This window comes from Pipistrellus hanaki (assembly GCF_964339955.1).
Source record: "Pipistrellus hanaki genome assembly, chromosome: 2".
NCBI classification, from domain to species: domain Eukaryota; kingdom Metazoa; phylum Chordata; class Mammalia; order Chiroptera; family Vespertilionidae; genus Pipistrellus; species Pipistrellus hanaki.
The window spans coordinates 77,687,338-77,699,175 of record NC_140504.1 but is presented as its reverse complement, the minus strand read 5'-3'; the positions used below and the strand labels follow the sequence as shown (position 1 = coordinate 77,699,175).

At 47.0% G+C, this 11,838-nt stretch overlaps 1 protein-coding gene across 5 annotated transcripts; it reads left to right on the top strand.

Annotated features, from left to right (window-relative positions):
* Positions 1-647: 647 nt before the first annotated feature.
* ERVFC1 (endogenous retrovirus group FC1 Env polyprotein) lies at positions 648-7,831 on the top strand. 5 transcript variants are annotated; one of them, XM_084875468.1, is made up of 4 exons: positions 654-804; positions 2,719-2,893; positions 4,357-5,725; positions 6,147-6,994. In XM_084875468.1, the coding sequence occupies exons 3-4, from the start codon at positions 4,586-4,588 to the stop codon at positions 6,198-6,200; spliced, it is 1,194 nt and encodes a 397-aa protein (XP_084731594.1). In that variant the 5' UTR covers positions 654-804; positions 2,719-2,893; positions 4,357-4,585; the 3' UTR covers positions 6,201-6,994. The 5 variants fall into 5 exon arrangements, 4 of the variants coding, with proteins under 4 accessions (XP_084731592.1, XP_084731594.1, XP_084731593.1 ...); XR_014794248.1 differs by adding an exon at positions 7,628-7,831 and having other exon boundaries at positions 655-804; positions 4,357-6,850; XM_084875467.1 differs by having other exon boundaries at positions 655-804; positions 2,719-2,796; positions 4,357-6,994.
* The last annotated feature ends 4,007 nt before the right edge of the window (positions 7,832-11,838 follow it).

Genomic DNA, 11,838 nt, shown 5'->3' with positions numbered 1-11,838 from the left:
AGTTTTGCTGTTTTTCTGGACCTGGAGCTGAAATACAACTTGGGGGGTAAGATTTTTGGGGAGGTAAAAAGGTGGGGCTCCTTGGTGTAGCCAGAATTCCGGTCAGGACCATGGGCAGAAGGTCTGGCTAGGAGCTGCGGATTTCTGCCCGTCCTGCCTTGGGAGGTGTCCCCTTCATTTGATGGGTAAGAAAGTTGGGGTGCATTCCTCCCTGGGGTGAGGCAGCTGCACACGTAGAGCATGAAGAGCAGGCACTCGTGACTGCCTCTCTCTCGCAGTGTGGGTGAGGTGAAGAGGGATGAAGGCCATCTCCAGGGTCTGCTCAAGTGTTGCAAGATATTGAAAACATACTGAAAGAAATAGTGTCATAGGAGGCTTTTCGATGTTCCTGGGGGTTTATATACAAGCTTCCATCCACAGAGTTAAATCAGGATTAGAGAGAGGAATCTGAGAGTCCCACCCGAGGTTGAGTGAGGGCCTCTGACGACCTTGAGCAGGAATGTTTTGCTGCAGTTTGGGTGGAGGCAGCAGGAAGGAGAGTGGCTGGGTTCAGGGCTGGGGACTGGGTCAGGGAGATGTCAGAACTCTCAAGGACTAGGAAATGGAGTTCCTGCATGTGAGAGGGGGCAAGGAGAGATCAGGATCGGTGTGACAGAAGATCCTGTGGTCTATGGATGGAGAAGACCTATAAGGGTTGCTGGAAGCAGATCTTCTGGGCCTCCTTGATGAGAACAGCACCTGCAGCCAGAGCCCAAAGGCAGGGCTGCAGCCCCCAAACTATGTAATCAAGCTGTCAGCTGTCAGGTAGGCTATGTGGGTGAAGGCTGGTCCCAGGGGCTGGGTGAGGACCGCCATGGCTATTCCCTGTCTTTCATCAGTAAGTAGTTGGAAAGGCTTAGAGATGTCTGGAAGAGAAAGAGAAAGAAAGAGAGAGAGAGAGAGAGAGAGAGAGCAGAAGAGTGCCCTGGAGTTAGAAAAAGCTTCGTAAATGAGAGAGGGTGAGGCAACCTGGTATAAGGGCTTAGCTAGGAGAGAAAATTTGGGACCCAATGATGGAAAAATCCTACCAGCGTAGGCCAGCTGTATGCCTCTGAGATGTGTAGTGCTGGGTTCTAACAAGCATTGTTGGAGGTCTCTGGGTAAGGCCTGGCCAAACAGATGACTGTCTCTGAACCCCTAGGGCAGAACTGTCCAGGTGAGTTGGCGGGATACCTGCTCATCTGGGTCCTCCCAAGTAAATGCAAACAGATGGTAAGAGTCTGGATCCAGAGGAAGTAGGCGTCCTTGAGGTTGAGGACAGAAAAGTGGGTGGTACCAGATGGGATGCAGGAAAGGAGAGTGTAAGGTTTGGGGACCGGGTGAATGGGGACCACTGCTTCATTGATTAGTCAGAGGTCCTGCATCAGCCGATAGGTCCCATCTGCCTTCCTAACAGGAAGGATGGGGCTGTTTCAGGGAGAGTCGAAGGGTATGAGGAGACCCTGCCCAGAAGCCAAGTAATGAGAGGTTTGAGACCTCGGCGATGAGTTAGGGAGATAGGAAACTGGAGACGGGAGAGAGACGAGGTGGGGTCCTTAAGTCTGATCCTCACTGGGGTATGGTGCCTAATAACCACCCGGTTAGAGGTGTCCCATACTTTTGGGTTGACAAGGGATGCAGACAGTGGGGAATCAGTGTTCCCATGAAGGGAGGGAGCCAGGAGCGGAAGAAGCAGGGAGGCTGAAGGACTTTGAGTGAGCTGCAGAGTGGCCCCTAGTTTGATGAGGATATCTCGTCCTAAAAGGGGTATGGGGCATGAAGGCATGACTAGGAACAGTGGGTTATAGAGCTATTGTCTGGTGGCCAGTGGGCAGGTGGATTTGCTGTCAATACCCATGACCGAGATCATGGAAGGGAACAGTGGCCCAGAAAAAGAGGGCAGAACAGAAACGGTAGCCCCCGTATCTATCAAAAAGGAAATCTGCTTACCCGCTACCTTGAGCTTTACCCGGGGCTTAGCCAAGGTGATGGGGGTGGTCGAGTCCGGGCATCTTCAGTCTTCAGCCAGTCTCAGCATGGCCAGCAGTGGGTCATGACCTGGAAGGACGGTCCCTCCAAGCTGAGACTCAGAGGGCCTGTCACTTTTCCAGTGGCCGCTTTGACCACACACCTGGCAAGGCTTGGTTGGAGCCTGGAGTTGTGGGCATTGTTTAGCCCAATGGACTTCATTTCCGCACTTGAAGCATCTTCTAGGTGGTGTTCATCCTTTTGTTGCACCCCCATCACGCACAGCCCTCCTTGGACCATGCGTGGCTGCTGGCCTTAGGGCTGCTACCAAGGTGAGTTTGCAGGTTCACCTTTTGTCGAAGGCGGGCCTCCCGATCTGATTCTGCCTGCTCCTTACAGGCACTGAAAACCTTAAATGCCATATTCACCAGATCCTGAACAGGAGTCTGAGGGCCATCTTCTTCCTTTTTTAACTTTTTCAAATATCGGGCTGACTGCAAAATTAAGTGAGTGGCTAGAACAGTTGCTCCAGCCGGGGACCCAGGGTCCAGATGAGTATATAAAGTCAGAGCCTCAGTCAGCCTGTTAAGGAAGACCGGGGGGTTCTCATCTGGTCCCTGAGTAACTTCCCTCAGCTTGTCAAAATTAACTCCCTTGTGGGAGATGGCCTGTAGGCTGGCTATTGGCATTGGAGCACCTGGTATTGACATCGGTGCCCGTCTCGCCCTTCAGGGTATCTAGTTGGTACTCCCAGCCTGGTTCCTAATGAGGAACGGCCTGGGCCCCCACTGGCATGGAGGCATCCGTAAGGTGGATCTGATCTGTGTGGTCCCTCACTGCTCCTAAGACACTTTCCCTTTCATCTGATGTTAGAGTGGAAGAGAGAATGACTTGGAAGTCATTCCAGGTGAGGTCCTAGGCCTGAGAAAGGTATTGGAATTCCTTGATGAACATGGTGGGGTTGGTGGAAAAGGACCCCAGCCGCTTCTGCTTCTCAATCTGGGAGAGATCTGACAGAGAGAAGGGAACATGAACCCTGACCATTCCCTCAGCCCCCCCCCCCCCCCCCTGCACCTTCCCAGAGGAGGCAGAGGAGAGGAGGAGCCCAGGAGCAGGTGGGGTGTGCCTGCTGACTGGAGAAGCAGGCAGGGTGGGGGAGGGGAAGGTCAGCAGGTAAAGGAGAAGGCTCTGGGGGAGGGGACGGCGGAGGGAGGTCTGGGAGTGAGGATGAAGGAAGAGAGGGAACTGACTGCGGGGCAGAAGGAGGCAGGGCAATAGGAGCCTGGTCATAGGGAGGCGGGGGAGAAGGCTGGGAGCAAGGAAACGGGTGAGTCAGAAGGAAGAAAGATTCTCAAGGGGTTTAGATAAGACAGAAAGTGGAGGGGTGTCAGTAGGCAAGGGGAGTTTCTCATGAGCTAGGAGAACCTGGGCAGTGGAACTAGAGGAGAAGAGGGAGGGACAGGAGGACAGATAGAAAAAGGCCTGGACATATGGAACCTTCAGCCACTTCCCTGCTCATTGGCAGAAATTGTTGAGGTCAATCTGAATGTTAAAATTGAAAGTCCCATGTTCAGGCCATTTGGACCTGTTGTCCAATTCATACTGAGGCTATGCCACGTTACAGAAGTAAATGAGGCGTTTAGGACGCAGATCCTGGGACAGGCCTACCTTAGCCAGATTGGTGACAAGATACCCCAGTGGCATTGTTAGATCTAATTTGGTTTTTTGGTTTCCCATTTTGACACCTATGGTCAGTAGCAGAGGCCCAAGGACTGGTGTCCCAATCGTTGATCCAAGGCTATGGACTGGGGACCCGAGGGATGGCAGGGGACATCTCCCTCACCTCCTGTGTTCTGGAGTGAGGCCAAAAGTCCAGAGAGCCAAGGGGAATAGGAAAGTCTTCACTACCTCCTCAGTCTGGGAACCTTCCTGGAAGGTGCGGAGGGCTATGCCCGGAAGGCAGTCTCTGAAGTGGGCCACTGTTTAGAGACAGAGATGCTGGAAGAACGATCACTAGGAATCAATAGGGACTGGGACTCACCCACTGACTCTGATGCTGCAGAGCTGGAGAGAAGCCTGAGGGGCACCCCAGACCAGGAAAGGTCACACAGAGCATACACCCTGTGCCCTGGTTTCGCACCAAGGTGTAAGGTTCCAGCTGAGAGGTTTGTGACGCAGAAGCAAGACAGAGTCCAGGCGATTAAAAGTGGGTGAGGTTTTAATCTTGTGCTCCCGGGCGAAGCTCGTTGGTCCCACAGTGGGCCAGGGACGTTCTGAACTCCTATATGGGAGACCCTTCTTGCTCAACCATCGTCTCCCTACTGACCTTACTCTACTGACTACTTATCTTCCATACCTGTCTCTGCTCAGGTAGCTGCTCCAGGAACATGCTGACAGGTTTCTGCCCAGGCCAGAACCAGCTGACCAAGGCTCCTCCAGCCCGGGAACTCAGATCTCCTTAAGAATCTACATCCCAAAGCCTTAGAACCCAGGTGGACGGGACATCACACAGTCATCCTCACAACCCCCACCGCGGCCAAACTACTTGGCGATCCATCGTGCCATCACCTCTCCAGACTCAAGAGGACCCCGGAGCAGCATGACTTCTATAAATGTGAGGTGTTGGGCCCCACTACGGTCCGCCTTAGTCGCTCTCCCCCTCCTCCTTCTGCTCCCAGCCCTGGGTAGCCTACACCCACCCCCTCCTGCTTATGTGTGGAGGTTCAAGGTGCGTGAAACCTATGACCAGGACAGCACACAAGTCACCCGGCAGGTAGGATCTCAGGACTGCCCTCTGGCCGGATGCCAGGCGGAGATCCTGATTGCTGTTCACCTCCGGTCAGTGTCCAACAGTGGCCGACCATATGCCTGCTTTGCTTACGACCAGCGGAACCCAGATAGGTGTAATCGAGATGTCAACACCTATGGGGGTTGCCGCTGGTCAGGTTGTGTCATCCATGATGCCTACAATGAAGTCAGGTCTGGCCCCTTTTTCTGGAAAGACGGGACCTTCAACATCAGGGTCCGGGACCCCTGGAACCAGCGATGGGTTGCGGGCGTTATGGGAAAACTGTATTGGAATCGTTGGAGCTCGACCCCTTCAGGGACCATCTACATTTCCCGGGAATATGTCCTGGCCCAGGAGGCCCAAATCCAGGTATCCAATAGCATCCTACAGGCCGAACAGTCCCTTAAAGGGCAGCTGCCTCATTCCTCCCAGGTAGAAGTCCTGTCTTCTTGGCTCCAACTTATCCAACACACTCTACTATTTCTTAACGAGACCCACACCCTGCCCAATGTCTCGCACTGCTTTTTATGTGTCTCTCTCCGAAGACCTTTGCTGGCTGCTGTCCCACTCATGACTCCTCCAGGAACCCAAGGACATGGTGAGTGTCAGCCTCCCCTGGCTGGCATTCCCCTTTGGGAACCCGAAACTCCACAACCCAGTTTGCCCCCGCGGATATGTTACCAGACTAGCAACCCAGTAACTGTGGAACGGGTCACTTGGAACTGTACCCAAAACTACACCGCAGCCAGTCCCACCAAGGCCAGCCCGGGTACCTTCTTTTGGTGCAATGGCACCTTAAGCAACTGCATAAACTCCTCTGACCCCGGGCCTTGCTTCGTGGTCACAGTAGTTCCCCAACTAACCTTGTATGGAGAGTCTGAGCTCGCCTGGCTGCTCCCTTCATCCCACCCCCGGACCCGCCGGGGCGTCTTCCTTCCTATCATGTTGGGGGTAAGTATCGCTGCCTCAATAGCCCTAGCTGGGGGGGCCCTGGGTAACAGCATAATCTCTGCTCAGGATTTCAATGACAAACTCCAGATTGCCCTGGAGTCTACCACTAACTCCTTAGCTTCCCTGCAGCGGCAAGTAACATTAGTGGCCCAAATAGCCCTGCAGAACCGAAGGGCCCTAGACCTTCTTACTGCGGAAAGAGGAGGAACCTGCATGTTCCTTCAAGAAGAATGCTGCTACTACATCAACGAGTCAGGAGTGGTGGAACAGAACGTGCAGACCCTGGCTAAGCTGAGCGAAGAATTACGTGCAAGACACTCCCAGGACAATTCTCTTTTCGGCTGGCTCCAAAGCCCTTCAGCTACCTGGATCCTACCCCTGATAGGGCCCCTAATTCTCATCTGTGTCTTTTTTTCCCTAGCTCCCTGCCTCCTCAAATTCATCCGCTCCAGGATCGCTGAAATGTTTCGGGTGACTGTAAATCAGCTCCTGCTCCATCCCTACACTCGGCTGCCCTTCAACTCATCTCTGCCTGACCCTGGCCTTTAACATCCCCCACCCTCTTCGCCCCTGGTCAGCAGGAAGTAGCCAGGATGATTTCGGCGCCCCCTATCACCAAAAGGCTGGGATGTTAGGTCGAGGCAGGAGGGAAGCCCAGAGCTGATGCAAGCATCTGCAAGGTAGATGGTGACAAAGATAGCTGGCTAGCTGGTGCCTTCCTAGGGCCTTCCTAGATGGCCATAGGCAGGAATTCCACACCTCTCATGCCATCCAACCTTCCCTCACTAAACAGCTGTATAAAAGAAGTACCTATGCCGCTTTTTGGCTTGAACTTCCCTGGCCCACCCCGGGACCAGCGAGCTTTGCCCAGGAGCACAAGATTAACCCCCCCCATCCCCACCCTTTGTAAAACTTTCTGTGTGACTTCATTCAGAGATTGGAAAGAGACATCTCCTTCTGGGCTTTGAGCACTACTCCTAATTAATTGGGTCATTAAAGCATCTTGTTTAAACCACCTGGACTCTGTGTCTTGCTTCTGTGTCACAAACCTCTCAGCTGGAACCTTACAGGTCCCAGGTTCAATTCTGGTGAAGGACATGTACATTAGTTGCTGGCACATCCCTGGTAGGGGGTGTGCAGGAGACAGCTGGTCCATGTTTCTCTTTCATCTATGTTTCTAGCTCTCTATCCCTCTCCCTTCCTCTCTGTAAAAAAAAAAAAATCAATAAAATATATTTAAAAAATTACTATCAATAATTCAATAGAACCATGGTAGGGCAGACACACTCACTGCACATTCATTTATTTTATTTTCCTCACATGGAAATCACCCTTAAATTTCATAGGTGAAGATCCAAAGGAGATAAGCAAAGATGATGTGATTGACAGTGATGAGAAATCACCTAAAATCAGTTTGCCCATCTGAGCTAAGCCTCTCACTCAACTTGATCACTCAATTGGCACGAGGAAGGAGACTAAAGGCAGAGCTGATAGGTCTATGTATAGTGCCTCTCAGGCCCTGCCTGCTGCCCATCGCCACGTTATAGGATTGATGCTATTTATCGAGGTTCTCCTATTGAAGCATAGTAACTTCCATCTTGTATAAAAAACTGCTGTTTGAAACTCTCTGCTATTGTTAGATAGTTCCTAGTCCTGTAAACTCTGTCATTGTAAACTCTGTCACTTTAAGACAGTCTCTTATTCTATAAAATGACTTTGTTTTTAGTTCAAATAATACAAAAATGATAAACTTGATTGTCTAACCTTGAAAGTTAGCCACCTAACATAATGGACTAATACTGATAATAATTCCCATATTTCATGCCAAATGTTTGTTCTCTATGTATCTAAGATTACAAACTGTAACAATTACTCATACAGAGCCCTTTGTAAAACCTGCAGACAAAGAAGTTCAAAAGGTATAAATATGAAAAACTTCCTGTGTGACTTCACTCAGAGATTGGAAAGAGACACCTCGTTCTGGGCTTCGAGCACTACTCCTAATTAATTGGGTCATTAAGGTGTCTTGTTTAAATCATTGTTTAAAGATACATGCATATAAGTACAACCAATGGACACAAAACTCTGGGGAGGGAGGGCATGTATGGGGGGGCAATGGTATATGTACAAAGATAATAATTTAATAAGAAAATAAAAATCAATAAATAAATAAAGATACAGCACTAGACTCTTACTTTGCATTTCCCCGTGTGTCAGCTTCCTCAGCACCAAACTGTCCTGAAATAGTCTTCAAGTGAAAGACTACCTGGAGATGAGTACGGTTCTCAACAACCTTAAACAATTTTTCAAAAGACTTCCATGGAATAATCGGGGAAATAATAAGGTTCTCAAAAGCCTTTTCAATTCTTTTTTTGAAATAAGAGTAGAACTTTCCTTTTTGTTTCTCCTTAAAATTTCAATGATATTGAGAAAGAGATTGAAAATTGTTTTATATTTCTGATTTGACTGTAAGATCTTCTCTTGATTTTGTCTGTGGCAAGTGTTGTTCAAATCCACTTATGTATGCTTATGAAACATCTTATAAAATACAAAGGATGTTGAATTATGTTATACTTATTTCAAGTTTTCTTGAATCAGACTTTCCATTTCTGTTTGATACTACTCCTTGGAAGTTCTATTTTATAAAAAAAAAAAAAAAAAAGAGTTTCTGATATAAGAGACAATTTTAGTACATCACCATTAAAGTTAAGTGAAAAGGAATCAGAAATTTGTTTTTTTTCATCTATTACCTACCTCATTCTTTGAATACTTTTTCTGTTATTGATTGAATTACCTTAGAAATTCATTGATTCATACAAATACAGTATTCTCAGATTCCTATGTCCTTGAGCAAATTGAATTAAATCTTAACAACATTAGTCTCCAAAGTCATGTGCACTCACCCATGATACAGTGGGAAGTGAATGAAGCCACTATAACTTATTTTTATATTGTTCTGTAATTCTCAAAAAGTTTTGTATATATTTAATATTATATCATATCAATACAATTACTTTTATAAAATGCATGGACAAATATATTCATTATTTATATTTAAAATATGTATTGGATAAATATATTTTATATTTAACATATATACATATAAAGAGAACATATATTCTATGAATCTATGAATATAAGGTATATATATATTAGAGCTACATCATCCATTAAAGTAGCCTTCAGCCAGAGATGCTGTTGAATACTTAAAATGTAGCTTTATGACATGTTAAAATGAAAATATTATGTATGTATTTGGTTACATTGAATATATTATTAAAACCTATTTATTTTTACTTTAAAGATGTGTGCTATACAATTTAAAATAATATATATTTATAAAATATTTTTATTGGAAAGGGCTTTTAAAAATACTTTTTAGACAGATATTCTCTATATTACAAATATATAAAATACACACTGGGGAGATATAATAGTTTAAAAATTTTATAGAAATATTCCTACATGATATAATCACTATTCTGCAGTACTATAAAATGTAGTCTATTAAAATAATAAAAATAGTTTATTAATTGAAGATGATTTAGTCATTAATTAGAAATAGTGTGTTAATTAACCTATGTATTTACTAGAGGCCCAGGACACAAAATTTGTGCATTGGGGGTCCCCTCAGCCCTGCCTGCACCTCTCCAATTCAGGACCCCTCAGGAGATGTCCCACAGGGATTGGGCCTAAACCGGCAGTCGGATATCCCTCTCACAATCTGGGACCACTGTCTCCTAAATGCTCACCTGCCCGCCTGCCTGATCATCCCTAACTGCCCCCCAATGGCCTGGTCACTGTCATCTGCCCCCCCCCCCCACTGCCATCCTGGTAGCTCCCTAGTGCCCCCCCTGCTGGCTTATTCACCCCTAACTCCCCCACACCACTGGCCTGGTTGCCCCTTACTGCCCCCCCCCCCCCGCCAGCCTGGTCACCCCCACCAGCCTGGTTGCCTCTCACTGCCCCTTCTGTTGGCCTGATCACCCCTCAATGCCCCTTCTGTTGGCCTGATCACCCCTCAATGCCCCCCCTACTGGCCTGGTCACCCTACACAGCCTACTCTTCAGTTGTTTGATCATCCATCACTAACCCCCCTGCAGCCTGGTCTTCCCATGCAGCCCTCAGTTCAGTTGTTTCATCATCCCTCACTAACCCCCCTGCCAGCCTGGTTGCCCCATGCAGCCCACTGCTCAGTTGTTTGGTTTCTCTCACTAATCCCCCTGCTGGCCTGGTTTCCCCATTCAGCCTATTTGGTCCGTTTGGTTGTTTTGGTTGCAACAGTCACTTAGGCTTTTATATATATAGATGGTTATTTTACTTGACATATTCTCTTCAACATCTCATTTCTGAGAGTTTCCCTCTTTGATTCTCTCAGTTCTGTGAGTGTGGTTTTCTGGAAGCTTCCTTATTAATTTTCTGCTAGCCACAAATAAATGTACCTGATCCAAATTAGATTGATCAGCATCTTTCTGAATTCTGAAATTGAGTCAGAGAATCCTACTCTGCCATATTAGTCAGCATCCTATATATAAAATGCAGTGACCTTGATGATAGAAATGACCATTTGACTGGTCACCATGAGGTGCATTGAGCACCTCTTGGTCCCTTCCCCCTATACCCCTGGCCCGCAGTCTCCAAACACAGTTTGGCAAAGCGGGGAACCACAGGGAACCCAGATGAGTGGTAGCAGGGTAGGACTGACAAAATGGGCAGAAAGGTTAATCTCTTAGCCCCTCCCGCAGCTCTCAGGCTCCAATCGCAGCTTGGCAAATGGGGAACCACGTGAACCCAGGTGAGTGACAGCAGGGTGAGGAGAGGGTGGAACAGCGACATCTTGGTCCCTCCCCCCCTCATAAGCTCTGGGGAAGCGGAACCATGCTGCAATCAGGGAACCACGAAGAACTAAGGGGTGGTGGCAGGGACTGGCAAGCAGGTAGAAGATGGCCTAGGACCCTAACCATACACTATTTTGTGTGTGCTGGGCCTCTGGTAATAACATCAGAAGCTCTAGAGTAGGGGTGTCGAACTCAATCAGAGAAGGGGCCAAAATCTAAAATCCAGCCTAAATCACGGGCCGAATGGTTTACTGAACAGTCATAAACTGACAATGTCATAAACTGACAGCGGAGTGTAGTGATGACAGCGCGGTGCAGGCCACATTGCAAGGCCTGGCGGGCTGGATTTGGCCCGCGGGCCTTGTGTTTGACACATGTGCTCTAGAGCATGTAGTAGGATGAGTTATGTCCTTTGGATAGAGCCAGGCTGCTTTGTAAGACTCCAATGAAGAATGAAAGAAGCAGAGATATGTAGAGAATACCTCCCCCCCCCCCCTGTATTTTCCACCCATTAAGTTGAATGTCGCAGAGTTCTAATAACACATTTTGAGTTTCTGTCACTTGAATTAATTTTTTTTAAACTAATATACTCATCAGTAGCACAGAGAAGCATCATTTTACTAATGGTTTATCTCTTAGGTGCTTTAAATATTGTGGTGCTTTAAATATTAGACTAAAGCTTCAGTCTAACTCCTAATTTAAAAGAAAAAGAACATAGAAATTTGATTTTAATCTTTAAAAAATAGTTTTTTTCTAATATATAAGGAAAATATATGTTGATTAGATGTATAAAATGCAGGAAAATATAAATAAGTAATTAAATATCACCAGATATCCTATTATTCCAAAAGATTTGTTAATAGAGTATTTTATTGCATAAATGATTTTTGTATTGATACATTTACAATCTAGGTATCTATTTTTTTTTTTTTTTTACAAAATTTATGCAACACTAGAGAGTTAATATTCTATTTAGTATTTTTTTTATCTGTTTAAAATTATATCATTAGAATTTTATTATTACACTAGAAGCCTGGTGCATGGATTCATGCACTGGTGGGGGAGCATGGCCTGCAGGGACAGTCCTGTTGTGGGAGTAGCAGCTCATCTCAGTCATCTGAGTGGTGCTCCCACTGTGGGAGTTCACTGACCAACAGATGGCAGATCCTGTATTGACTGTCTGCCCCCTGGTGGTCAGTGTGCATCATAGCAACTGGTTGACCAGTCATTCTGGTCATAAAACTTTATCCAAACATGCTTTTTAAGCAACAACAT

Excerpts from the sequence above, each read along its gene's own strand:
- ERVFC1 (XM_084875466.1), top strand. The coding sequence starts at position 4,586 with ATGACTTCTATAAATGTGAGGTGTTGGGCCCCACTACGGTCCGCCTTA.